Raw genomic sequence first — 25,405 nt, 5'->3', positions numbered from 1 at the left:
AAAACTTTCTACTTATGATCCATTGAAAGCCCACTGGACATGAAAGGACTAGACTCCTTGTAATTCTGGAATTCTTACACCAAAGACATACAACTTACCTACACAAATAGCAACTCCTATGTAGGCAACAGTGGTGATGAAAATGGCTAGCATGGTTCCTCTGGGGATGGCATCTTGGGGATCCTTTGAAAAAATAATGTGGTGGAATGAAGAGACAATGTAATAAGAAACAGAAATGACTTGGGGTTATTACTATATTTCAAATTTTTCATCTACCCTTCCTGAGGCACATTGTAAAGAAAAGATCAAGCAAATGGCAAAATGGTGAGCTTGAGTTTTTTCTGGAGGTGTTCACGTGTTCAGAGTGAATAAAGAAACCTCTAGATCTTCATGCTGAATGAAAGAGATCTCTAACTGTCCAGGACGGAGTTTTTATAGAAAAGTAAACTAGTTAGATCACTCACTAATGCATCTCCCTCCCTTTTATCCCCTGGGAATTTCATGCAGATGTATCCGACCTTAAAGTATTAGGGGAAAGACCCCAAACACACCCCACACATTGATACACATCGAGAATATCCGTGTGTGTGTGTGTGTGTGTGTGTGTGTATTAGTTTTGTACCAAGCATAGGCTTGCTTAAAAAAAATAACTTTTAAGCAAAAAGGATGATGTACTAAATTCTCCAACCCCTCAAATTTCCCTTTTGGAATCTAGTTCAGGAATGACTGCAATGGGAGATATTTGATTTTCATAAGCAGGCATAAAGAAAGAGGCAAATTTAAGCTTATACCAGAAAATGGGCTTTTCTCTTGCTTATGAATGTATATAAATTCACTGAGCTGAGCTGACATCATATATAATATACCATTTTATATCCCATTTTGGGGGCTAAGTCATATCATAATCAATTTCCACACAGCATAACTTCTAAATAATTGAATTCAATTTAACAGGGATTATTAAATAGAGATTTTAATGTATTCATTGCTTATACAGGACAATGCCTGGCATATAGTAGGAGTCAATAAATATTGAATTGAGGGAGGCACAATCTCGGTAGATATTAGTTCCCCCACCAAAGGACCTGAGATTTATCAATACAAATAAGCAGTAAATGCAGCCAAAGTTTGAGATTTTTTTGTTTTTGTTTTTAACTTAAATCTGCTGATCAAATCCATCAGAGAGGGAAAAGAAAAAAAGGGGGGGCGCCTGGGTGCCTCAGTAGGTTAAGTGTTGACTTCTGCTCAGGTCACGATCTCACAGTCTGTAGGTTCGAGCCCCTGGTCGGGTTCTATGCTGACAGCTTGGAGCCTGGAGCCTGCTTCAGATTCTTGTCTCCCTCTCTCTCTGCCCCTCCCCCACTCATGCCCCCCCCCTTAAAAAATAAACATTTAAAAAAAACACAACTCATTAGAGAGGCCAAGTCATGGTAAATGTAAACCCAACCTCACAGCTGGAAATAAAATATGCAAACAAATTTTCTCCTAATGGGAGTATGCCAGTCCTATGGAGCCACTATGTGATCATTAATTCCTCCCCATTCTTTTAGGAATGTCTGCCCATGGGAGTTAAGATGGTGGAGTAGTAAGGGGCCCTGAGCTTGTCTCGTCCCTGAAATGCAGCTAGATCAGCATCAAACCATTTTGAACACCCAGGAAATTGATCTGAGAATTAATGCAACAACCCTGCATAATTGGAGCCAGTGAATTTGGCAGGTACACGGTGTGGAGAAGTGAATTGGGGGAGAGAAAAGCTATAGAGCCACAGAGGGTAAGGATCCATTTTCATGGAGAAATGACAGAGAAAGAGAAAGGCAGAGAGTGCAGTGCATGGGGATCGCACAAGAAAAGCACTCCCCTTGAAAGTAACTGGGGGGGGGGGGAAATACTCGCAGGGGATTGAACAAGAAATCTGTTCCCCAAAATCACTAAAGGAGAGAAAGGAGAGGGTTTCAATACCACCAAGATTCTATAAACAGTGGAGCTCAGAGTCTGAAGTTTCAAGCTCAGTGCCCGGCATTGCTTTGGTGAAAAAGTAGGGTGAATCCCCAGGAGCAGGCAGCATGGTCTGAAGGGTCACATGGAGAGAAGCAGTTTCCCTGATTGGATAGCATTTGGTAGAAGCCATATGGCCTCCCCACAGGCATAGGTCCCAACAGACCCCAGGGAGTGGCCACGTTTAATGATATTAGAACAAAGATGCCAGAGGACAGCAAAACCTGGTGCCAGTTGTATGTTGTGATTTGCCATAAACTCTGGGTGTCTGCCACTGCACAATAGCAGGAACATTCTCCGGGGCAAGCCAGCACCCAGCCATTGCTCAGTGAGATCCTCCCCCAGAGAGTCCTCCAGAAAGCCATGGGAGTTTCTGAAGTGTGGGGTTTAGACACACAGCCCCATTTGAGATAAAACTCTGGAGGGAAGGGCTACCTGGCAGGCAGGCAGCTTGGACGCAAACAGGGTAGAGGCAGGATCAGACAGAAGCTTGAGACAAAGGAGGATGCTTGATTGTGGGCTGGTTGAGGGTATGGGGTTCCTGCACCAGAGACTAAGGAGCTGAGTGAAGCCATTTTCACTTCTAGCGTGCACACATGTATCAACCTCAGTAAGCTAAGCAGCACCACTAAGTGCATAACAGAGCTACTACACCAAGCCCTGCCCACCTGAACCCTCCAGGCATATCCCCCAGAAGACCAACACAAATCCCTTCCACCTGTTTATTAATTTACGTACTATAGTGTGCTGCAAAGTTTCAGTTCTAGGGGAAACTGGATGTAACTTCATTTGGGTTTCACTTTGTTTGCTGGTTTGTTTATTTGTTTGTTTTATTTTTAATTTTTAACTTTTTTTCCTTTCTCTTTTCCCAAAGAAAAAATAAAGGAGTTCATGACCACTAAATCAGCCCCGCAAGAAATTTTAAGAGGGACTCTTTGAGTGGAGAAAAGACAAAACAAAACAAAAAAGACCAAAAGCAGCAAAGAATAGAAAGGACCAGAGAACATCACCAGAAACATCAAATGTACAGGCAACACAATGGCAATAAATTCATTAACTTTAAATAATCACTCTAAATGGACTAAGTGATCCAATAAAAAGATGTAGGGTATCACAATGGATAAAAAAAAAATAAGACCCATCTATATGCTGCCTACATATAGACAAGAGACTCATTTTAGACCTAAAGACATCTACAGATTGAAAGTAAGAGGATGGAGAACCATCTATCATACTAATGGAGCTCAAAGGAAAACCAGAATAGCCATAGTTATATCAGACAAACTAGATTTTAAAACAAAGACAGGAATAAGAGATGAAAAAGGGCATTATATCATCATTAAGGGATCTATCCACCAAGAAGATCTAACAATTATAAATATTTATGCACAAAACTTAAAGCACCCAAATATATAAATCAATTAATAACAAACATAAAGAAACTCATTGGTAACAATACCATCATAGTAGGGGACTTCAACACCCCACTAATAGTAATGGAAAGATCATCTAAGCAGAAAATCAACAAGGGAACAATGACTTTGAATGACACACTGGAGCAGACGGACTTAACAGATATATTCAGAACATTTAATCCTAAAGCAGTAGAATACACATTCTTCTTGAGTTCACATGGAACATTCTCCAAAATAGATCACATACTGGGTCACAAATCAGCCCTCAACAAGTACAAAAATATTGATATCATACTATGCATATTTTCAGACCACAATGCTATGAAACTTGAAATCAACAACAAGAAAAAAATTGTAAAGACCACAAACACTTGGAGATTAAAGAATATCCTACTAAAGCATGAATGGGTTAAACAACAATTTAAGAGGAAATTAAAAAGTACATTGAAGCCAATGAAAAGGAAAATATGACCATCTAAAACCTCTGGGATGCAGCAAAGGCAGTCATAAAAAGGAAGTATATAGCAATCCAGGGCTTCCTAAAGAAGGAAGAAAGGTCTCAAATACACAACATAACCTTACACCTTAAAAGCTAGAAAAAGAACATCAAAGACAGCCCAAAACCAGCAGAAGAGGGAAATAATAAACATTAGAGCAGAAATCAATGATATCAAAATTAAAAGAAAAATAGTAGAACAGATCAACAAAACCAGGAGCTGGTTCTTTGAAAGAATTAACAAAATTGATAAACCCTTAGCTAGATTTATCAAAAAGAAAAAGGAAAGAACCCAAGTAAATAAAATCATGAATGAAAGAGCAGAGGGGTGCCTGGGTGGTGTCGTTGTTTAAGCATCCAACTCTTGATCTCTGCTCAGGTCATAATCTCACAGTTTGTGAGTCTGAGCCCCATGTCAGGCTCTGCACTGATGATGTAGAGCCTGTTTGGGATGCTGTCTCTCCTTCTCTTTTCCCCTCCTCTCTCTCTTTCTCTCTCTCAAAATAAATAAATAAAATTTTAACAAAAAGAGACCACAACCAACACTGCAGAAATATAAACAAAAATAAGAGAACATTATGAGCAATTATATGCCAACAAACTGGGCAATCTGGAAGAAATGGACAAATTCCTAGACATATCCTACCAAAACTGAAACAGGAAGAAGTAGAAAATTTGAACAGACCCATAACCAGTAAAGAAATTGAATCAATAATCAAAAATCTCTGAATAAACAAGGGTCCCAGGCTGCATGGCTTTCCAGGGGCATTCTAACAAACACTTAAAGAAGAGTTAACACCTATTCTCTTGAAGCTATTTCACAAAATAGAAATGGAGGGAAAACTTCCAAAGTCATCTATGAGACCAGCATTGCCTTGATCCCAAAACCAGATAAAGACTCCAATAAAAAGGAGAACTACAGACCAATCTCCTTGATGAACATGTATGCAAAAATTCTCAAAAAGATACTAGCAAATGGAATCCAACAATACATTAAAAGCAGTAATCACCATGATCAAGTGGGGTTTATTCTTGAGCTTCAGGGGTGGTTCAACATCCACAAATCAATATATCACATTAATAAAAGAAAGGATGAGAACCACATGATCCTCTCAATAGATGCAAAAAAGCATTTGACAAAATACAGCATCCTTTCCTGATAAAAACCCTCAAAAAGTAGGGATAGAAGGAACATACCTCAAGATCATATATGAAACATCTACAGCTAATATCATCCTTAATGGAGAAAAACTGAGAGCTTTCCCTCTAAGGTCAGGAACACAATAAGCATGTCTATACTCACCACTGTTGTACAACATAGTGTTGGAAGTCCTAGCCTCAACAATCAGACAACAAAAAGAAACAGAAGATATCAAAATTGGAAGGATTTGATCTTTGCAGATGACATGATATTCTGTTTGGAAAACCCAAAAGACTCCACCAAAGAACTGCTAGAACTGATACATGAATTCAGAAAATTTATATCAAAGGATATAAAATCAACATATAGAAATCAGCTGCATTTCTAGACACCAATAATGAAGCAGCAGAAAGAGAAATCAAGGAATTTATCCCATTTACAATTGTACCTAAAACCATAAAATACCTAGGAATAAACCTAACCAAACAGGTACAAGATCTATACACTGAAAACTATAGAAAGCTTATAAAAGAAACTGAAGAAAACACAAAGAAATGGAAAAACATTCCATGTTCATGGATCAGAAGAACAAATATTGTTGAAATGTTGTTACTGTCCAAAGCAATCTACACATTCATTGCAATCCCTACCAAAATAACACCAGCATTTTTCACAGAACTAGAACAAACAATTCTAAAATTTGTATGGAACCAGGAAAGACCCTGGATAGTTAAAATCATGTTGCAAAAGAAAACCAAAACTGGAGGTAGCACAATTCTGGACTTCAATCTGTATTCCAAAGCTGTAATCACCAAGGCAGTATGGTGCACATAGATCAATGGAACAGAATAGAGAACCCAGATTGGACCCATAAATGTATGGCCAACTAATCTTTGACAAAGCAGGAATGAATATCCAATGGAAAAACAGGTCTTTTCAGCCAATGATGTTGGGAAAACTGGACAACAACATGTAGAAGAATGAGCCTGGACCACTTTCTTACACCATACACAAAAATAAACTCAAAATAGATGAAAGACCCAAATGCGAGACAGGAAACCATCAAAATCCTAGAGGAGAAAACAAACAGCAACCTCTTTGACCTCAGCATGAAAGACCCAAATGCGAGACAGGAAACCATCAAAATCCTAGAGGAGAAAACAAACAGCAACCTCTTTGACCTCAGCCACAGCAACTTCTTACTAGAAATGACTCTGGAGGCAAGAGAAACAAAAGCAAAAATAAACTGTTGGGATTTCATCAAGATAAAAAGCTTTTGCACAGTAAAGGAAACAATCGACAAAACTAAAAGGCAACCAACAGAATGGGAGAAGATATTTGGAATTGACATATCTGATTAATGGCTAGTATCAAAAATCTATAACGAATTTATCAAACTCAACACCAGAAAGCAAATATTCCAGTGAAGAAATGAACAGAAGACATGAATAGACACTTTTTCAAAGAAGACATTTGGATGGCTAACAGACACATGAAAAGATGCTCAGCATCACTCATCATCAGGGAAATACCAATCAAAACAATATTGAGATACCACCTTGCACCAGTCAGAGTGACTAAAATTAATAATTCAGGAAACAACAGATGTTGGCGAGGATACAGAGAAAGGGGAACACTTTTGCATTATTGTTGGGAATCCAAACTGGTGCAGCCACTCTGGAAAACAGTATAGAGGTTCCTCAAAAAATTTAAAATGGGCTACCCTATGACCCAGAAATTGCACCATGAGGTATTTATCCAAAGATACAAAAATGCTGATTTGAAGGGGCACATGCACCCCAATGTTTATAATAGCACTATCAACAATAGCCAAATTATGGAAAGAGCCCAAATGTCCATCAATTGACAAATGGATAAAGAAGATGTGGTATATATATATACAATGGAGTATTACTCAGCAATCAAAAAGAATGAAATCTTGCCATTTGCAACAATGCGGATGGAACCAGAATGTATTATGCTAAGCAAAATAAGTCAGTCAGAGAATGATAAATATAATATGATTTCACTCATATGTATAATTTAAGAAACAAAAGAGATGAACATAGGGAAAGGGAAGGAAAAATAAGATAAAAACAGAGAGGGAGACAAACCATAAGAGACTTGAATATAGAGAAAAAACTGAGGGTTGCTGTAGGGAAGATGGGTGGGGGGGATGTACTAAATGGGTGATGGGTGTTACCATCACTTGTTGGTATTTGTTGGGATGAGCACTAGTTGTTAAATGTAAGTGATGAATCACTAAATTCTACTCCTAAAACCATTATTACACTATATGTTAACTTACATTTAAATAAATTTAAAAATAAAAAATAAAAAAAGGAGTATCTGCAGATAGGGTTGGTTCTGCTACATGTATACCCAGCCTTCTCCTTCCGAACTATTATCTCCAAAAGTGATTTCAGCTAATAGATGCAGTTGAGCAACACATCAAAAGAAAAATACAATTGTGGTTGAAATGGGTCCCTCTCAATCTCCCAATTCATGCTATATTTCAAGTTTTATTTTATAGATTAACTATTTCTTATGATCTGAGTGGAATGCAAAGATTAAGTGAATAAAGGCAATATTAATTTAAGTGGGAATAAAGAAATATATGTAAGGATAAAAGGTGTGGCAATAAAAGGCAGTTGTGTACCTAAAACATGAAAACTTTGTTCTTATGTAGAACTATCTGCTACAAACTGTGAAATTACTTACTTAGAATATACATGAGAGACTGGACCCAGTATAAATAAGGATGTCAGTATCTTAATAATCATATATTCACATTGTCTGCTCTGGCTCCCTTTCTCCTAGACAGGAACCAGGACTTTGACAAATTCTTAGTTTTTACTTTAAATGTTAGTTTCCATCTCCCCAGCAGTTACCTAAAAATCGAACCTTCTTTAACCTTTTTTAAATTAAATATTATATATATTTTTTTGTTAAGATAGAATACACAGCAATCCATTAGACTGCTGCTTTTGGAGTGTCAACCACATCCTAATCTTGCATCTCTGAAACCACATCTTAACTGTGGGGGTACCCAAATCTACTCCTAGGAACATATGTACAGATTATGCATTAGTGAGTTAACAAATGGAAAGTTCAGGGTGGGAACTTTGTAGCATTCCCTTGGGCCAACACTTGTTGACTGTCACTGGCAGCCTGAAGTGCCATCCTGTGAAGGATTCTGAGGCTGTGAACAGAGGTAACATCTTGCATATCCCTATAGTGTGTAAATAATACATGCTTACTAATCTGAAATAAATCTATTATGTTGTGATATTTCTGATTTCACTCAGAGAAATACAGGCCACTCTGGCTTTTGGTCATGTTAATTATTATTTCTCAAAGTGTTCTCCTTTCTAGATCTTCATGACTCCATTCTCTATTGAGTTCTCTTACCTCTTAGATAGCTCTTTCCCTTTTTCTTCATGGACTCCTTTTCTACCATTAATATTTTGAGGGTCCCTGGGCACTGTATTGGTTCTTTTCTCTCTTCTCTTTGCACAGACCTGGATGAACTCTTCCACACCATGGCTCCCAGTCCTGTCCAAGATCCTTTCCAGAGTTCCAGACTCATGAATCTAGTGACCCACTAGACGTGTCCACTCTGATGTCCTTTTGCTATTGCAACCTCAATGGCCAAATCTGAGCTTCTTTTTCCTCATCAACTACAGCATGGAATCAAATCAGTGGGTTGCACCCAGTATTCAAAGAATATGATAGAATAGAACTGATGTGACAATATCAGAAGATACCATTATTAATAAAGAACTGTTTGGAGAAAATTTGTATGTGTGCACTTGATTTGATGTATAATGTTTTCTGCCTGCAGATCATAGTAGAAAACACTCTTTCCATTTCCTCTCCTAACCCTAACAAAAGCTAACCTCTTTGATCCATTCCCCCTGCCATGGTCTTAATTTAGACTCATGCCATCTCTTGTCCAGAGCTGTAGTATCCTTTAACTGGTCTTCCTGACTCCAGTCTCCCTACCTATCACCCCCTACCCTTTATTCCATCCTTACAAGCTGCTAGGAGGCTCTCTGTAAAACACGTTACTCCCTGACCTATGTTCATTAGTGTCTCTAGCTAGTTTTGGGATAATACACAAACTCCCTTTTCTGTAGTCTAAAGAATCTCTGAGTTCTATTTAATAGTATATAGTCATGTATGTGTTGAAAGTTAAGCTTAATTGCAAAATCACCAAATATTTTTAAGCAGAAAGAAAGCAACTTTTTACAATACTATGACCACAAATGCCCTGAAAATCATGACAGGACATCCTCTGCAGATATATTCTGGTTCTTTGCTTACTCCCAAAGTGTCAGGACACACAGCAGATCCTTTATAAATATGTTTATTAAAGTGTTGCTAAAACTATTTTACTTGCATACTGTACCACACATAAAAACTAATTTTCATCAGCAGCATCTTTCTCTGTGCCTTTCTCTATTCCATTCCATCTACTCCAAATGTCCCTCTCTTCTTTGTTCTGTAGATGAGCCCCTATCTGTCCCTTGAAATTTGGATTGAATGTCCCCCTCCTCTGAAACCCTTCCCTTACTGTTTCAGGGACAGGAAATAACTGTCAATATAAAAAAAAACAATCTGATTTAAAATGGGTAGATGATCTGAATAGACATTTCTCGACAGAAGACATACAGATGGCCTTCAGACATATGAAAAGATGCTCAACATCACTCAGCATCAGGGAAATGTAAATCAAAACCACAATGAGGGGAGGGGCCAAGATGGCAGAACAGCATGTAAGGTTTTTTTTTTGCGTCTCCCATCCACAAAATACAGCCAGATCAACACTAAACCGTCCTGCACACCTAGAAAACTGATTTGACAATTAACACAACAATCTGTACAACCTGCACCACAGAACTCAGCAGGTACCCAGCACAGAGAAGTGAACTGGGGGGGAGAGAAAACACACTGAGGGCAAGGAGCTGTTTTTGCTTGCAGAGAGAGGACAGAGACCGGGACGGGGAGAGTTCGGGAAATCACCACCCCCCCCCCCCCCCCCCCCCCGCCCCCCGCAAAAGCAACCAGAGAGAAAGTGGAAAAGTGGAAACAGCCAAAGGGACCAATCAAAAAAGGGAGAAGGGAGAAAGGAGAAAGGACAGGGTTTAAATTCCATTAAGACTCTATAAACAGGGTGAGCACAGAGTCTGAAACTCCATAGTTCGATACCTGGTGGTGCTCTGGTGGGAAGAGGGAAAACCCAGGAGCAGAGTGAGCTCCAGGGGTCCTTGAGACACACCCCCTGCTTGGAGGACATTTGGTAGAGGCAAAGACCTGAGAGAAGAACCACATTAGCTGGTGCTGGAACAATGAAATTAAAGGTGAAGATTGGTGCCAGATGTGTGTTGTGACTTACCATAATCCCTGAAACGTTGCTGCTAGATGATTGCATGAGCTTTTTCTGGGTCGGGCTGGCACCCAGCTGCAGTTTCTGGGCATCAGCAGCAGTGCTATCCCTGGAATGTTCCTGGGTGTGGCCAGCACCAGCCATTGCTTGGTGAGACCCTCCCCCAGAGGATCTGAGTGGGTCAAAGCCACAGTCCCTCAGAAGTGAAGGGTTGGGAAACACAGCCATGTCTGAGATAAAACTTGGGAGGGAGGTGCCTCCTGGCAACCTAATGGTTTGGTTACAGACAGTGTAAAAGCAGGGAGTGGATGGAAGCCAGAGACAAAGGACAGGTGGGGAGAACAGAGTTCCAATACTAGAGACTGGGTAGCTGGGTGACGCCATTTTCACCCCTCCCACGCATGCACATACACTCCTACAAGCACCAAAACAATCCACCCCAGTAAGCTAAGCAGTACCATCTAGTGGAGAATGGACCCATTACACTAAGCCTGCCCAACTGGGCCAACGTCACTATAGGAACACAAGTCTCTCTACCTGCTTAGTTTACAACTATAAAGTCCTTCATAGTTTGACTTCTAGGGGAAAATGATGTAATTTCAATCATATTTTAGTATGTTTGCTGATCCATCTATTTCTTTTCTTTTTCATTTCTTTTCTTTTTCTTGAATATAGAAAGAGAAAAAAATTATTTTTACTTTCAATTTTTATTAAAAATATTTTTGTTTAATTTTTTCTACTATATTATTTAATTTTTGTAAATTTTTCAAATTTTATTTTACTTCCATCATTTCATTTTATTCTATTTCATTGTATACCTTTTATCAAATTTTCAAACGTTTTCCATTTTTTTTGTCCCCCTTTTCTCTAATCTAGCAAGCTCCTTTCATCAACCAGACCAAAACAAACCTAGGATTTAGCATCATTTATTTTATGTTGTGAGTGTGTGCTGTTTTTAATTTTTTATTTTAATTTTTTTTACCTTATTAATTCCTTTTCTTCTTCAAAATGATGAAATGAAGGAATTCAGCCCAAAATAAAGAGCATGAAGAAATGACAGCCAAGGACTTAATCCACACAGATACAAGCAATATGTCAGAACCAGAATTTAGAATCGTGATAATAAGAATACTAGCTGGGTTTGAAAATAGATTAGAATCCCCTTCTGTGGAGATAAAAGAAGCAAAATGTAGTCAGGATGAAATAAAAAATGCTATACCTGAGCTGTAATCTCTAATGGATGATACGACGGCAAGGATGGATAAGGCAGAGCAGCAAATCAATGATATACAGGACAAACTTATGGACAATACTGAAGCAGAAAAAAAGAGGGAGCCTAAGGCAAAAGAGCATGATTTAACAATTAGAGAAATCAGTGACTCATTAAAAAAGGAACAACATCAGAATCATAGGGGTCCCAGAAGACAAAGAGAGAGAAAAAGGGGTAGAAGGGTTATGTGAGCAAATCATGAAAGAAAACTTACCTAACGTGGGGAAAGACACAGACATCAAAGTCCAGGAAGCACAGAGGATTCCCATTAGATTCAACAAAAACCAACCATCAACAAGGCGTATCATAGTCAAATTCACAAAACACTCAGGCAAGGAAAGAATCATGAAAGCAGCAAGGGAAAAAAAGTCCTTAACCTGCAACAGAAGACAGATCAGGTTTGCAGCAGACCTATCCACAGAAACTTGGCAGGCCAAAAAGGAGTGGCAGGATATAGTCAATGTGATGAATCAGAAGAATACACAGCCAAGAATTCTTTATCTAGCAAGGCTATCATTCAAAATAGAAAGAGAGACAAAAAGTTTCCCAAACAAAAATTAAAGTTCGTGACCACTAAGCCAGCCCTACAAGAAATTTTAAGGGGGACACTCTGAGGGGAGAAAAGATGGAAAAAAAACCAACAAAAAGAAAGCAAAACAAAAAGACCAAAAGCAACAAAAACTAGAAAGTACCAGAGAACAACACCAGAAACTCCAATTCTACAAGCGACATGATGGCAATAAATCCGTATCTTTCAATACTTACTGAAATGTCAATGACTAAATGCTCCAATCAAAAGACATAGGGTAACAGAATGGATAAGAAAACAAATCCACCTATATGCTCTTTACAAGAGACCCACTTTAGACCTAAAGTCACCTTCAGATTGAAAGTAAGGGGATGGAGAACCATCTATCATGCTAATGGTTGTCAAAAGAAAGCCAGAGTAGCCAAACTTATATCAGACAATCTAGACTTTAAAATAAAGACTGCATCATGAGATGAAGAAGGGCATTATATCATAATTAAGGGGTCTATCCACCAAGAAGACCTAACAACTGTAAACATTTATGCTCCAAAATTGAAAGCATCCATATATATGAATCAGTTAATCACAAACATAAAGAAACTCATTGATAATAATACCATCATAGTAGGGGACTTCAACACCCCGCTTACAGCAATGGAAAGATCATCTAAACAGAAAATCAACAAGGAAACAATGGCTTTGAATGACACACTGGACCAGATGGACTTAACAGATACATTCAGAACATTTCATCCTAAAGCAGCAAAATACACATTCTTCTCCAGGGCACATGGAACATTCTCCAGAATAGATCACATAATGGGACACAAATCAACCCTCAACAAGTACAAAAAGTTCAAGATCATACTGTGCATATTTTCAGACCGCAACGCTATGAAACTCGAAATCAACCACAAGAAAAAATTTGAAAAGGTCACAAGTACTAGGAGACTGAAGAACATCCTACTAAAGAATTAATGACCTAACCAAGAAGTTAAAGAGGAAATTAAAGTACATGGAAGCCAATGAAAATTATAACACTCCAGCCCAAAACCTCTGGGACGCAGCTATAACAGGAAAGTATATAGCAATCCAGACCTTCCCAAAGAAGGAAGAAAGATCTCAGATACACAACCTAACATTATGCCTTAAAGAGCTGGAAAAAAAAACAGCAAATAAAACCCAAAACCAGCAGATGACAGGAAATAAGAAAGATTAGAGCAGAAATTAATGCTATTGAAACCAAAAAAACCGGCAGAACAGATCAATAAAACCAGAAGCTGGTTCTTTGAAAGAATTAACAAAATTGATAAACCACTAGCCAGTTTGATCAAAAAGAAAAAGGCAAGGACCTAAATAAATAAAATCAAGAATGAAAGAGGAGAGATCACAGCCAACACAGCAGAAATAAAAACAATAAGAAAATATTATGAGCTATTATATGCCAATAAAATGGGCAATCTGGAAGAAATGGACAAATTCCTAGAAACATATATGCTACCAAAACTGAAACAGAAACAAATAGAAAATTCGAACAGACCCATAACCAGTAAGGAAATCAAATTAGTAATCAAAAATCTGCCAAAAAACAAGAGTCCAGGGCCAGATGGCTTTCCAGGGGAATTCTACCAAACATTTAAGGAAGAGTTAACACCTATTCTCTTGAAGCTGTTCCAAAAAATAGAAATGGAAGGAAAACTTCCAAACTCTTTCTATGAAACCAGTATTACCTTGATTCCAAAACCAGACAAAGACCCCGTTAAAAAGGCGAACTACAGACAGATTTCCCTGATGAACGTGGATGCAAAAATCCTCAACAAGATATCAGTTAACCAGATCCAAAAATACATTAGAAAAATTACTCACCACAACCAAGTGGGATTCATACCTGGGATGCAGGGCTGGTTCAATATCCACAAGACAATTGATGTGATTCATCACATCAATAAAAGAAAGGACAAGAACCACATGATCCTCTCAACAGATGCAGAGATAGCATTTGACAAAATACAGCATCCTTTATTGATAAAAACCCTCAAGAAAGTAGGGATAGAAGGATCATACCTCCAGATCTTTAAAGCCATATATGAAAGAACCAACGCTAATATCATTCTCAATGGGGAAAAACTGAGAGCCTTCCCCCTAAGGTCAGCAACAAGACAGGGATGTCCACTCTCACCACTGTTATTCAACATAGGATTGGAAGTTTTAGTCTCAGCAATCAGACAATGCAAAGAAATAAAAGGCATCCAAATTGGCCAGGAGGAGGACAAACTTTCACTCTTCACAGACGACATGATACTCTATATGGAAAACCTTAAAGATGCCACCAAAGAATTGTGAGAACTGATCCATGAATTCAGCAATTTGAAGGATGTAGAGTCAATGCACAGAAATCGGTTAAAATTCCTGTACACCAACAATGAAGCAACAGAAAGAGAAATCGAGGAGTCGATCCCATTTACAATTGCACCAAAAACCATAAAATACCTAGGAATAAATCTAACCAAAGGGGTGAAAAACTTATACACTGCAGACTATAGAAAGATTATGAAAGAAATTGAAGAAGACACAAAAAAATGGAAAAAGATTCCATGCTCCTGGATAGGAATAACAAATATTGTTAATATGTCAATACTACCTAAAGCAATCCACATATTCAATGCAATCCCTATCAAAATAACACCAGCATTCTTCATAGAGTTAGAACAAACAATCCTAAAATTTGTATGGAACCAGAAAAGACCCCAAGATTGCCACAGCAATCTTGAAAAAGAAAACCAAACCTGGAGGCATCACAATCCCGGACTTCAACCTATACTACAAAACTGTAATCATCAAGACAGTATGTACTGGCACAAGAACAGACACTCAGATCAATGGAACAGAATAGGGAACCCAGTAATGGACCCACAAATGTATGGTCAACTCATCTTTGACAAAGCAGGAAAGAATATCCAATGGAATAAAGGCAGTCTCTTCAGCAACTGATGCTGGGAAAACTGGACAGCGACATGCAGAAAAATGAACCCGGACCACTTTCTTACACCACACACAAAAATAAAATCAAAATGGATGAAAGACCTAAACATAAGACAGGAAACCATCAAAATCCTCAAGGAGAAAGCAGGCAAAAACCTCTTTGACCTGGCCGTGGCAACTTCATACTCAACGCTTCTCCAGAAGCAAGGGAAACAAAAGCAAAAATGAACTATTGATAGTTCACTATTTTGACCTCATCAAAATAAAAAGCTTCTGTGCAATGAAGGATACAATCAGCAAAACTAAAAGGCAACAGGCAGAATGGGAGGAGATATTTGCAAATGATGAATCAGATAAAGATAGATTAGTATCCAAAATCTGTAGAGAATTTATTAAACTCAACACCCAAAAAACAAATAATCCAGTGAAGAAATGGGCAAAAGACATGAACAGACACTTCTCCAAAGACATCAGATGGCCAGCCGACACATGAAAAAATGCTAAACATCACACATCATCAGGGAAATACAAGTCAAAACCACAATGAGATACCACCTCACACCTGTCAGAATGGCTAACATTAACAACTCAGGCAACAACAGATGTTGGCAGAAAGAGGATCTCTTTTGCACTGCTGGTGGAAATGCAAACTGGTACAGCCACTCTGGCAAACAGTATGGAGGTTCCTCAAAAAATAAAAAATGGACTTACCCTATGACCCAGCAGTAGCACTGCTAGGAATTTACCTAAGGGATATAGGCGTACTGATGCACAGGGGCACTTGTACCCCAATGTTTATAGCAACACTCTCAACAATAGCCAAATTATGGAAAGAGCCTAAATGTCCATCAACTGATGAATGGATAAATAAATTGTGGTTTATATACACAATGGAGTACTACATGGCAATGAGAAAGAATGAAATATGGCCCTTCGTAGCAACGTGGTTGGAACTGGAGAGTGCTATGCTAAGTGAAATAAGCCATACAGAGAAAGATAGATACCATATGTTTTCACTCTAATGTGGATCCTGAGAAACTTAACAGAAACCCATGGGGGAGGGGAAGGGGAAAAAAAAAGAGGTTAGAGTGGGAGAGAGCCAAAGCATAAGAGACTCTGAAAATCTGAGAACAAACTGAGGGTTGATGGGGGTGGGAGGGCGGGGAGGGTGGGTGATGGGTATTGAGGAGGGCACCTTTTGGGATGAGCACTGGGTGTTGTATGGAAACCAATTTGACAATAAATTTCATATATTGAAAAAAAATTAAAAATAGAACTACCCTATGACCCAGCAAATAGGTATTTATCCAAGGGATACAGGTATGCTGTTTCGAAGGGGCATATGCAATCCAATGTTTATAGCAGCACTGTCAACAATAGCCAAAGTGTGCAAAGAGCCCAAATGTCCATCAATGGATGAATGGATAAAGAAGATGTGGTATATATATATATATATATATATATATATATATATATATATATATATACAATAGAGTATTACTCAGCAATCAAAAAGAATGAAATCTTGGCATTTGCAACTACGTGGATGGCACTAGAGGGTATTATGCTAAGTGAAATTAGTCAGAGAAAGACAAATATCATATGACTTCACTCGTATGAGGACTTTAAGATGCAAAAACAGATGAACATAGGGTAAAGGAAGCAAAAATAATATAAAAACAGGGCGGGGACAAAACATAAGAGACTCTGAAATATAGAGAACAAACAAAGGGTTACTGGAGGGGTTTTGGGAGAGGGCATGGGATAAATGGATAAGGGGCATTAAGGAATCTACTCCTAAAATCATTGTTGTACTATATGCTAACTACCTTGGATGTAAATTTTTAAAAAATAAATAAAAAATGTGTGCTTACAGGGGTGCCTGGGTGGCACAATGGTTAAGCATCCAACTCTTGATTTTGGCTCAGGTTATGATTTCCCAGTTTGCAAGTTCAATGCCTGCCTTGGGCTCTGCACCAAAAGTGGGGGATTCTCTCTCTCCCTCTCTCTCTGCCCTTCCCCTACTTGTGTTCTCTCTTTCTCTCAAAATAAATAAACTTAAAAAAACATATGTGCTTATAGTCTGCAGAATTTTACGTTAGTGACCTCTGATACTTTTCTAAATCTGAGAAACTGGAAGCTCAACATCCACAGCTAAATTTCATTAAGCAGCCATACTTACTATTTGAATCATTTTTAACAAGTTACTTAATTTTCTGAGCCTCTGCCTAATTTATTTTATTCCATATCTCAGCTCAAGAATTGACCATGACACTGTGGTCCCTAATATGACAAATCTAAATGCTCTTATTCATTCACTCAACAAATATGTATTGAAACCTTACTAGCTCTGAGGATGCAGCAATGAATATAACCAAAGGTAAGGTCCCCACTCTGACAGAGTTAAGCACCTCTTGCTTAGGTCCCACCAACAGCTATTTCCTTTTGCACTCTAAGGTCATCCAGCCTCATCAGGGCTTCTCCAGTTAAACTGTGAGGGACGACTGTCCTTTTTCTTCTCTACCTGGAATACCTGTACATTTTCTCACCAACAGTCACTATTTAGCTTTTGCTCTAAGTTCACCCTGAAAAGTTACACCCTTAAGGAAATCATCCCAGACTTAACAATTATTTGTTTACTATGTTTATTTCACAATTTATTTAGACAGTACATGTGGTTTTCATTTGTACATATCTCTTGACAGCTCTTGCAAATATTTCTTGTCTTCCAAAGTTGATTATAAATGTATGAGTTAAAACCTGTGTCTTCTTTTTTGTGTATGGTAGAGACTGTTTACTATCCCCTAACATCCATTCTTATCTTCCTCCTTTTAATACTAGAACTCCCTAAAATTCAAAGTACATGGCTGCCCAGCTAGAGACTACATTTCCTAGCCTTCTTTGCAACTAGGTAAGGTCATAGAGACTAAATTCTGGCCAATGGAATGTCCGCAGAAGTAATACATGCAAGGGCCAGGATTTCTTGCCCTCTACTTCCTTAATCCTCTTCTTATAGGCTGGAACATGATCTTGAAAGTGACCAGTCATCTTGGACAGTGCCGGTGAGGGCAAACCAACCCAAAGGAATGTTAAAACAAGAGAGGTCATCTGGGATTCTGAGCTACCTTTTGGAGAAGATTTTTGTTATTCTACTGCATGACCTACGAGCTAAGATTTTTATCCAGTAGAAAAATAAACTTCTTTCTTGTTTAGGTCACTGCTATCAGTATTTTATAAAACATGCAAACCAATAATCTAACATAATGCTCTTTATGGTACTTGACATAAAATACTATGAATGGAGTGCTAAATAAATACTGATTGAATGAATATATGTATATATATTCATGTGCATATTCATATGTATATGTATATTCATATGTGTTATATATTCAGATATATATATCTGAATTCAATAAATAAATATTCACTAATAAAGTGATTTGGTGGGGTGGGGGTGGGTTTTTTCCCCCCAAATGTTATGTATTCTTGTTCATTATGTGTTTAAAAGAGAAAGGCAGGTTCTGATTTTTTTTCACTGAGCTATATTCATTTTCTTGGAAATGTTATATAGTATCAATATACTCTATCCTTCTAATGTCGCTGAATAAGAGTTTTGGAAGGAATATCTGAAATAGGATGGTCTGGCATTAAATGTTGGCATTAAAAGAGAGAAGTTTTAAGTAACTGGGACCCATACAGAAATTTCAGTTTTAAAATTTGTAGAGAACTATGGTCACTGTTGACCTCTATAGCTCATGCTGCTCACCTATGTCACCACCACTTCCCAGGACCACAAAAGCAGAGGAAACAACATACCTCCAAATCTCCTGAGATATTGGCACCAGCAAGAATCCCAGTAGCTGCGGGGAAAAAAATGGCAAAGACAGAGAAGAAGCCTTCACCTTTTGTGAAGCTTGGCCCAAAGTTTTCCGCAAATATTGATGCTGTAACACAAGTAAAGAGAAAATTATCATGTAGACTTTCTTTACAGAGTATGAGATTGGTTTCCTTTAGTTTCTATCAATGTCTTGTGTAAATGTTTCCCTATATTTTAAATGGAAGGAACTTGAAGAGATTGGTGTACTCCTGACAAACCTCATACTCATGTTTGCTGAGAGTCAAGGTTGTAGATTTCTAGAACAGCTCTGAAAAACTTTTGTGCCAACAGAGACCCAGGCCTCCTGACTTTTTGAATCTTTCTAGATTGAAAAAGGGGGAAATGGAGAATGTTTCTCATGGCTATACTGGCATATTTGCAAATATACCACACACGTGCACTGCCCTATACACACACAGCTACCTTCTTCCATGCATAAATACTCTAATCAACACACAGATTTTCTATGTTTTTTTTTTAATTGTAGGAAAGCCCTGTGGGTGAAACTATCTTATGATTTTGCTACTTATGTTTACCCTCCCCATTCCCTGCTCCCAGATATTAGATCTTAAATTCTTATAGCAAATTCTCATATACAGAAGTTTAATATAGTGAAGATCCTTGGTCATAAAACAGTACTATTCCATGAGGTCTCAGCAAATTATTTAAATTAGAAGCAAACAATGCAGAAGAAAAACAGAAAAAGGAAGAGAGAAAAATGCAAACAAAAGAATCTGGCCTGATGCAAAAACAAGGAAAGAGAATTTGAGTCATCAGAAACAATACAGCAGGAGCTAGAAGGACTCAGAAAATATATAGCAGGAGCTAGAAGGAGGGAAAGGAATAGAAAGGAAAAAGGACGTTAACATACAAAGCAAACAAGACAAACTTTACAAAGAAAAAGAAACAGGTAGAAAGGAGTGATGGGATACCTAAAGGAAACAAATACTAATAATAAATAATAAATAATGAAGAGAAATATCTTTTTAAATCTCAGCAATGGATTCTTGAGTAAGCTAGAATGGACAGCTAGGAAGGTGTACAAAGGTGGAGTAGAATTTCATGCTCAGTATGATTCCCTCAGGATGATACACCAGCTCCTACAATCTTTTATGCCTGAAAACCTGACAGTGATGTTTAACTAGATAACACTAGATAATCCTAGAGATAAGCAAGGTACAAAGAAGTTTAGAAGGGGGCACCTAGGTGGCTCCGTCCATGGAACATGCGACTCTTGATCTCAGGGTTATGAGTTCAAGCCTCATGTTGGGCATAGAGATTACTTGAAAATAAAATCTTATGAGGCACCTGGGTGGCTCAGTCCGTCAGACGCCTGACGTTGGCTCAGGCCATGATCTCACAGTCTGTGAGTACAAGCCCTGCGTTGGGCTCTGTGCTGACATCTCAGTGCCCAGAGCCTGCTTTGGATTCTCTCTCCATTGCTCTCTGTCCCTGCCCCACTTGTGCTCTGTCTTTCTCTCTCTCTCTCTCTCTCAAAAATAAACATTAAAAAAATTTTAAACACAATAAAATATATATTTTTTAAGTCCAGCAGGAAAAGGACTATGTTGGACTTTAGTACTCTCAATGGTTGAGCAAATTGCCTGACCTATGTTCTCTTTCCTTGCTTATACAACTCTACTTCTACTATTTGATAGCAACAACAATTTGTCCTACACTTGAAGGTTTTCAAGGTACTTTTGCATCCACTACCTTATTTACTTCTCAAAAATCTCTTCAGGAAGTTATTGTTATCACCCACTCTTGGTCAGGGAAATTTGAGACCCAAACATGTTAGGTGACTGGTCTAGCTGGGAAGTAGCAGAGTTGAGACTCACTGCAGATTTCCTGAAACCAACCCCAGGCTCTTCCCTGGATTGCACTGGCTGGAATTGCACTGGGATTGCACAGGCTCTTCCCTGGATTGCACTGGGATTCTAATGGCTGAAGTGGGGGACACAGGGATGGTGATGGAGGTGGACAGGGGAGAACCACTGATTGCAAAGCAACTAATTTGTCACACGTACCTTGGTAGTTAAAGAAACCTCTGGACTTCTTCTCATTGTTGGATGGAATGACGGTTCCAATAAAGAAGTTTGCAATAGCAATGAGAAGAATGACCAGAAGTATCACTTGAGCCTGGAATGACAAAGAGAAAGGAGGCCAACTTAGATTCATTTAACAACTCTTCACCTAATTGTAAAAGTAATGTCCACTGAAGAAAGATTCTACCTGGTTATTCTGATTAAAACTACTATCCAATAGGCAATAGTGTATCCTTGTAGGATACACTACGTCTGATCTGAGTGTAGCTGTTAACATTTTCAGTGGGCACATCTGCTTGTGCACTTGAAGGTGACATTTCAAAAATATTCCAAGTACTAGGTGGTAACTTGCTGCAGTGTCCTCAGGAACATAAATGGAGTCCAAAGTTTTATCACTGATAGAGTTTATTTCTTTTCTAGACAGACTGCCTATGGATTCTTTTTTACCTTTCCCAGTGCTAAATGCAACAGAAGTATGAGAACATGATGATTCATAGAGCTCCTGTGATCCCTCATGCATCTGATGTTGGGCCACCAGTGTGTGCTCAGCACAAGCAATTTGCAAGGTTGACCAATCAAATTGTCTTTCTTTATCCCCCCTCTCCTCCTGCTGACATTTCAAGAGTCTTTTGGCTTGGCATTCCCATATGCTGCTCCCTCTGCAGGGAACTCTTTGCATAGCTGTTTCTTCTTCTCATCCTTGAAGTCTTAGTTACCTCTTCAGAGAGGACTTTCTTGACCATTGAATCTAAATAATAACAGCTATCATTCACTGAGGGCTTACAAACAACAGAGACAGATTTAATTTTACCGGTATTCTTTCAGATAGATAATACCACCAATAACTGTATGAAGTAGGCAACCTTATTATCATCATTTTAAGGATAAAGAAACTGAGGCACAGATAATTTAGGCAACTTTCTAAAAGTCACACAGATGTAAACCAAATTCAAATTCAGGTGCTCTGACAACAGAGCTAGCGCTTTAAATCTACCCTCTACTGCCATGAAACTACATTGCGTCCCTGAGGGAATAAAGTCATTGTAAGTAGATTCCTCTTATTTTGTATCTCAGTGCCCTGTTCAGTTCCTTTATAGCACTTTCACAACTTACCTTTTTATATTTACTCACTTATCTACTTGATCATTACTCCTATTCCCACAGACCATATGCTCAACTAGGGCCAGGATTGTGCCTGTTTCGGTCACAACAGAATATCCTAGCCTAGCAAAATGCCCAGCATATAATAAGCCCAGCACATAATAAACACTTAATTAATTTTTGTTTGATGTGTGAATGTATAATCCACAAATAAATGCCATATGGGAATGTTTCCCATTGCCTTATGTAGGTGGGTGACTTTGGCCCCCTTTGTATCTCTGGTGACCTCTTGAGGTCTAAGCACTGCATCTCCAGGCACTTAAGACCAGTTGCAATTATACCAGTCACTGTAGAGTTATAAATCAGGAAAAATACATGCTCCTGACATGCAGAAATTTACTAACTGTATTACTATTAGTTAAATCCAGATATTCTCTAGTTCCAGGGCCTTATCATGCCCCCAAATTTGCTCCTGTACTACTGTGTCTCATAGGAGAATGATAGTTCCTGCCTCTATTACCTTCTCCCATCGCACTTGCCATTTCTTTTGGGCTTCAGCACCATAGCCAGCTTGAAATGGGATACCAGGGGTGTGACCTAGGAGACCCAGTTTCCAGCATGTACCACTGCTATGATCATAAGGGGTCTGTGTGTGAAAATGGCAGCAATGTTGGTGTGTATGTCACATGGTGACAGCATAAAGAACAAAGCCCAGCCCAATCAGGTGACACATGAGCTGGGTCGTGACTGCCTGGACCTCATGCTCTGAGGGCTTGGTGCTCTTCCCATTGCTAACCCACAACTTTTGCCATAGCAAGTAATAATAGCAATTCTTTTAGAATACAGGGTTTGTTCTATTCCTGCAATTTGGCCAAGACCTGAGCAGCAGTGGGCGATAGCACCATTTTGAGAAAATCACCTTTGCTTCCCATTCCATTCCGGCTACTGAAATTCCTAAAAGAATCACCACTGTGATGGAGCCTATTATCCGGATGTCATTGGTTGGATCCACCATCATTGAATTGCTCTCCTGGAACAACAACAAAAATCATTAAAATGGTTAGAGATGGAGCTTTTTTGGCCTCTATGTCTTATTATAGAAGAGACACTGTGCACTCATGTCTGGGGCCCTATAGGATAATAGAAAAATGAAGTGCTCCTAAATCTGAGATGAACATTATTTTGTCCTATAATAATAGGCCATTGTTAGCCAAGTTTGGAAATTCTAGATGGTCATTCTACTCACAGATTTTAAAGCTATTGTAGCACTAAGGTAAGTATGTGCCCTTATAAATACAATGTTTTCTTTCAGAAGAATGACTAGTTATTTTTGTGTGTCAAGGGGAATCTTAGAGAAATAAAAATGAGTGGTTTCCAACGTGAATATTGGAAAATAAGTGTCATTCAATTAAACTACAGAAACCAGATAATGCATGTCTTGAAGATCATGTACCTTATGAACTATATACTTCACTCATTTATTCATTTAATTTTCAAATAAGGGTCCTGCTATTAATTGGATTCAGTGAATGCTATTACTTCCATAAAAGGAGGACTAGAAGTTAGTTCACATACCAGCTAATTAACATGGTCACATACATACCGTCTAGATGGAGCACCTAAACTAGGAAATGCTTAATTTCCTGCAGTGAGTTATTCGAATGTTTGAACTTTCTTTCCCTTTCGGAAAATATAACCATAATAGTAATATTGCTACTGAAAATAATGTTCATCATTTATCTTTTGTTTCATATTTTACACAGTATTTCATTTGTTCTGTACTGCATTTCTATTAAATACATAGAACAGTATTATTAGCTCATATGACAGATTTGAGAAAAAGGGTTCAGAACAATAGAGGGACTGGCCCAGAATCCTCTCAGCTGATAAATCTGAGAGTCGGGATTCCAAGCCAGTTCTGATGCCAAGCCCAGAGCTCCTTCCACTATATCCAACTTCCACATTCTACAGAATAAATGTATTTCCTCTCATCTTGCCATGGTGATAACCCCTAGTGCCCTGAAAAGGCAAATTGAACTGAATTATCTTACTTGGCTGAAAAAAAGAAAAACTTTTAATTACCTTAAGAAGATCTACCACTGTTTCAGCAAATCCCACCACATACATAGCAACAGCCACTGCATTGGCAAAAGCAAAGATCAAGCCTATAGACCCACCGAACTCGGGCCCTAAGCTTCTGGAAATAAGATAGTAGGCCCCACCTAAAACAAAAAATGAACATGTTTTACTTTGAGGAACTGCTAAGGGATTTAGTTTATATGACCACATAATTTTGAATAATTTTCATTCTAATGAAAATATTGTAACTTCCTAATAATTTTAGGAATCTTGTATCACTTTAATGAATAACTTAGCCTTTTCTTGTACTCTGAGAACTGTAATAGAATTTAGTAGAACTATCCTTACTTAGTAAATTCTGATTTATCGAAACCTAATTGTATACAAAGTTTACAAATAATACAGCAAACTTTACCAAAACAAAATGCTTTGCCTTTAAAAAAAATTCATTGGTTTGGGGTGCCTAGGTGGCTCAGTTGGTTAAGCATACGACTTCGGCTCAGGTCATGATCTCACGGTTTGTGAGTTCAAGCCCTGCATTGGGCTCTGTGCTGAGAGCTCAGAGCCTGGAGCCTGCTTCGGATTCTGTGTCTCCCTCTCTCTCTCTGCCCCCCCACCCCTGCTCATGCTCTCTCTCTCTCTGTCTCTCAAAGATAAATAAATGTAATCAAAAAAAAATTTTAATTCATTGGTGAGTTCAAATCAATGATGTAACCAATGAAAAAAACTTTGTATTTGGAATGTCCAGGAACAGGCAGCCCTAGGCAGAAAATGATGTAGGAGATGTATATCATTGCTATTCTAACTTCCTTTCTGGTATAATTTTCTGGTATATATTTGCTGCATAAAAAAAGTATTTGTATAGTGCTATGTATTATCTACTCTATAAATCAGAATTGGATCTCTACGCTTTTAGCTCAAGAAGGCATGATTATTGCCAAATACCCACATGTGTATGGGTGGCCAATGGGAAGAAAGATAGAGTTTGGAACAACTGTTTCTCCTCTGGACCTTGAATAAGGTAGTTCTATATATGGCCATGTACCTATGTGCACAGGGAAGCCTGAGCTGGACTGGTTAGCT

The 25,405-nt window shown here is 38.4% G+C and overlaps 2 protein-coding genes across 2 annotated transcripts in view; one reads left to right on the top strand and one right to left on the bottom strand.

Moving 5' to 3' along the window:
* FBN1 (fibrillin 1) overlaps nucleotides 1-25,405 on the top strand; it is a 711,751-nt gene that overhangs the window by 395,492 nt on the left and 290,854 nt on the right. The window lies entirely within an intron of this gene.
* SLC12A1 (solute carrier family 12 member 1) overlaps nucleotides 1-25,405 on the bottom strand; it is a 100,719-nt gene that overhangs the window by 55,030 nt on the left and 20,284 nt on the right. The window contains exons 5-9 of the mRNA XM_049613594.1: nucleotides 24,326-24,465; nucleotides 23,163-23,273; nucleotides 21,125-21,236; nucleotides 19,037-19,164; nucleotides 99-183 (exon numbers count right to left, since the gene is read on the bottom strand). Coding sequence (XP_049469551.1) covers nucleotides 99-183; nucleotides 19,037-19,164; nucleotides 21,125-21,236; nucleotides 23,163-23,273; nucleotides 24,326-24,465 — 576 coding nt within the window. The remainder of the gene's footprint in view (nucleotides 1-98; nucleotides 184-19,036; nucleotides 19,165-21,124; nucleotides 21,237-23,162; nucleotides 23,274-24,325; nucleotides 24,466-25,405) is intronic.

This window comes from Panthera uncia (genome assembly GCF_023721935.1).
Source record: "Panthera uncia isolate 11264 chromosome B3 unlocalized genomic scaffold, Puncia_PCG_1.0 HiC_scaffold_1, whole genome shotgun sequence".
NCBI lineage: Eukaryota > Metazoa > Chordata > Mammalia > Carnivora > Felidae > Panthera > Panthera uncia.
This window is presented reverse-complemented; position numbering and strand designations above follow the sequence as displayed.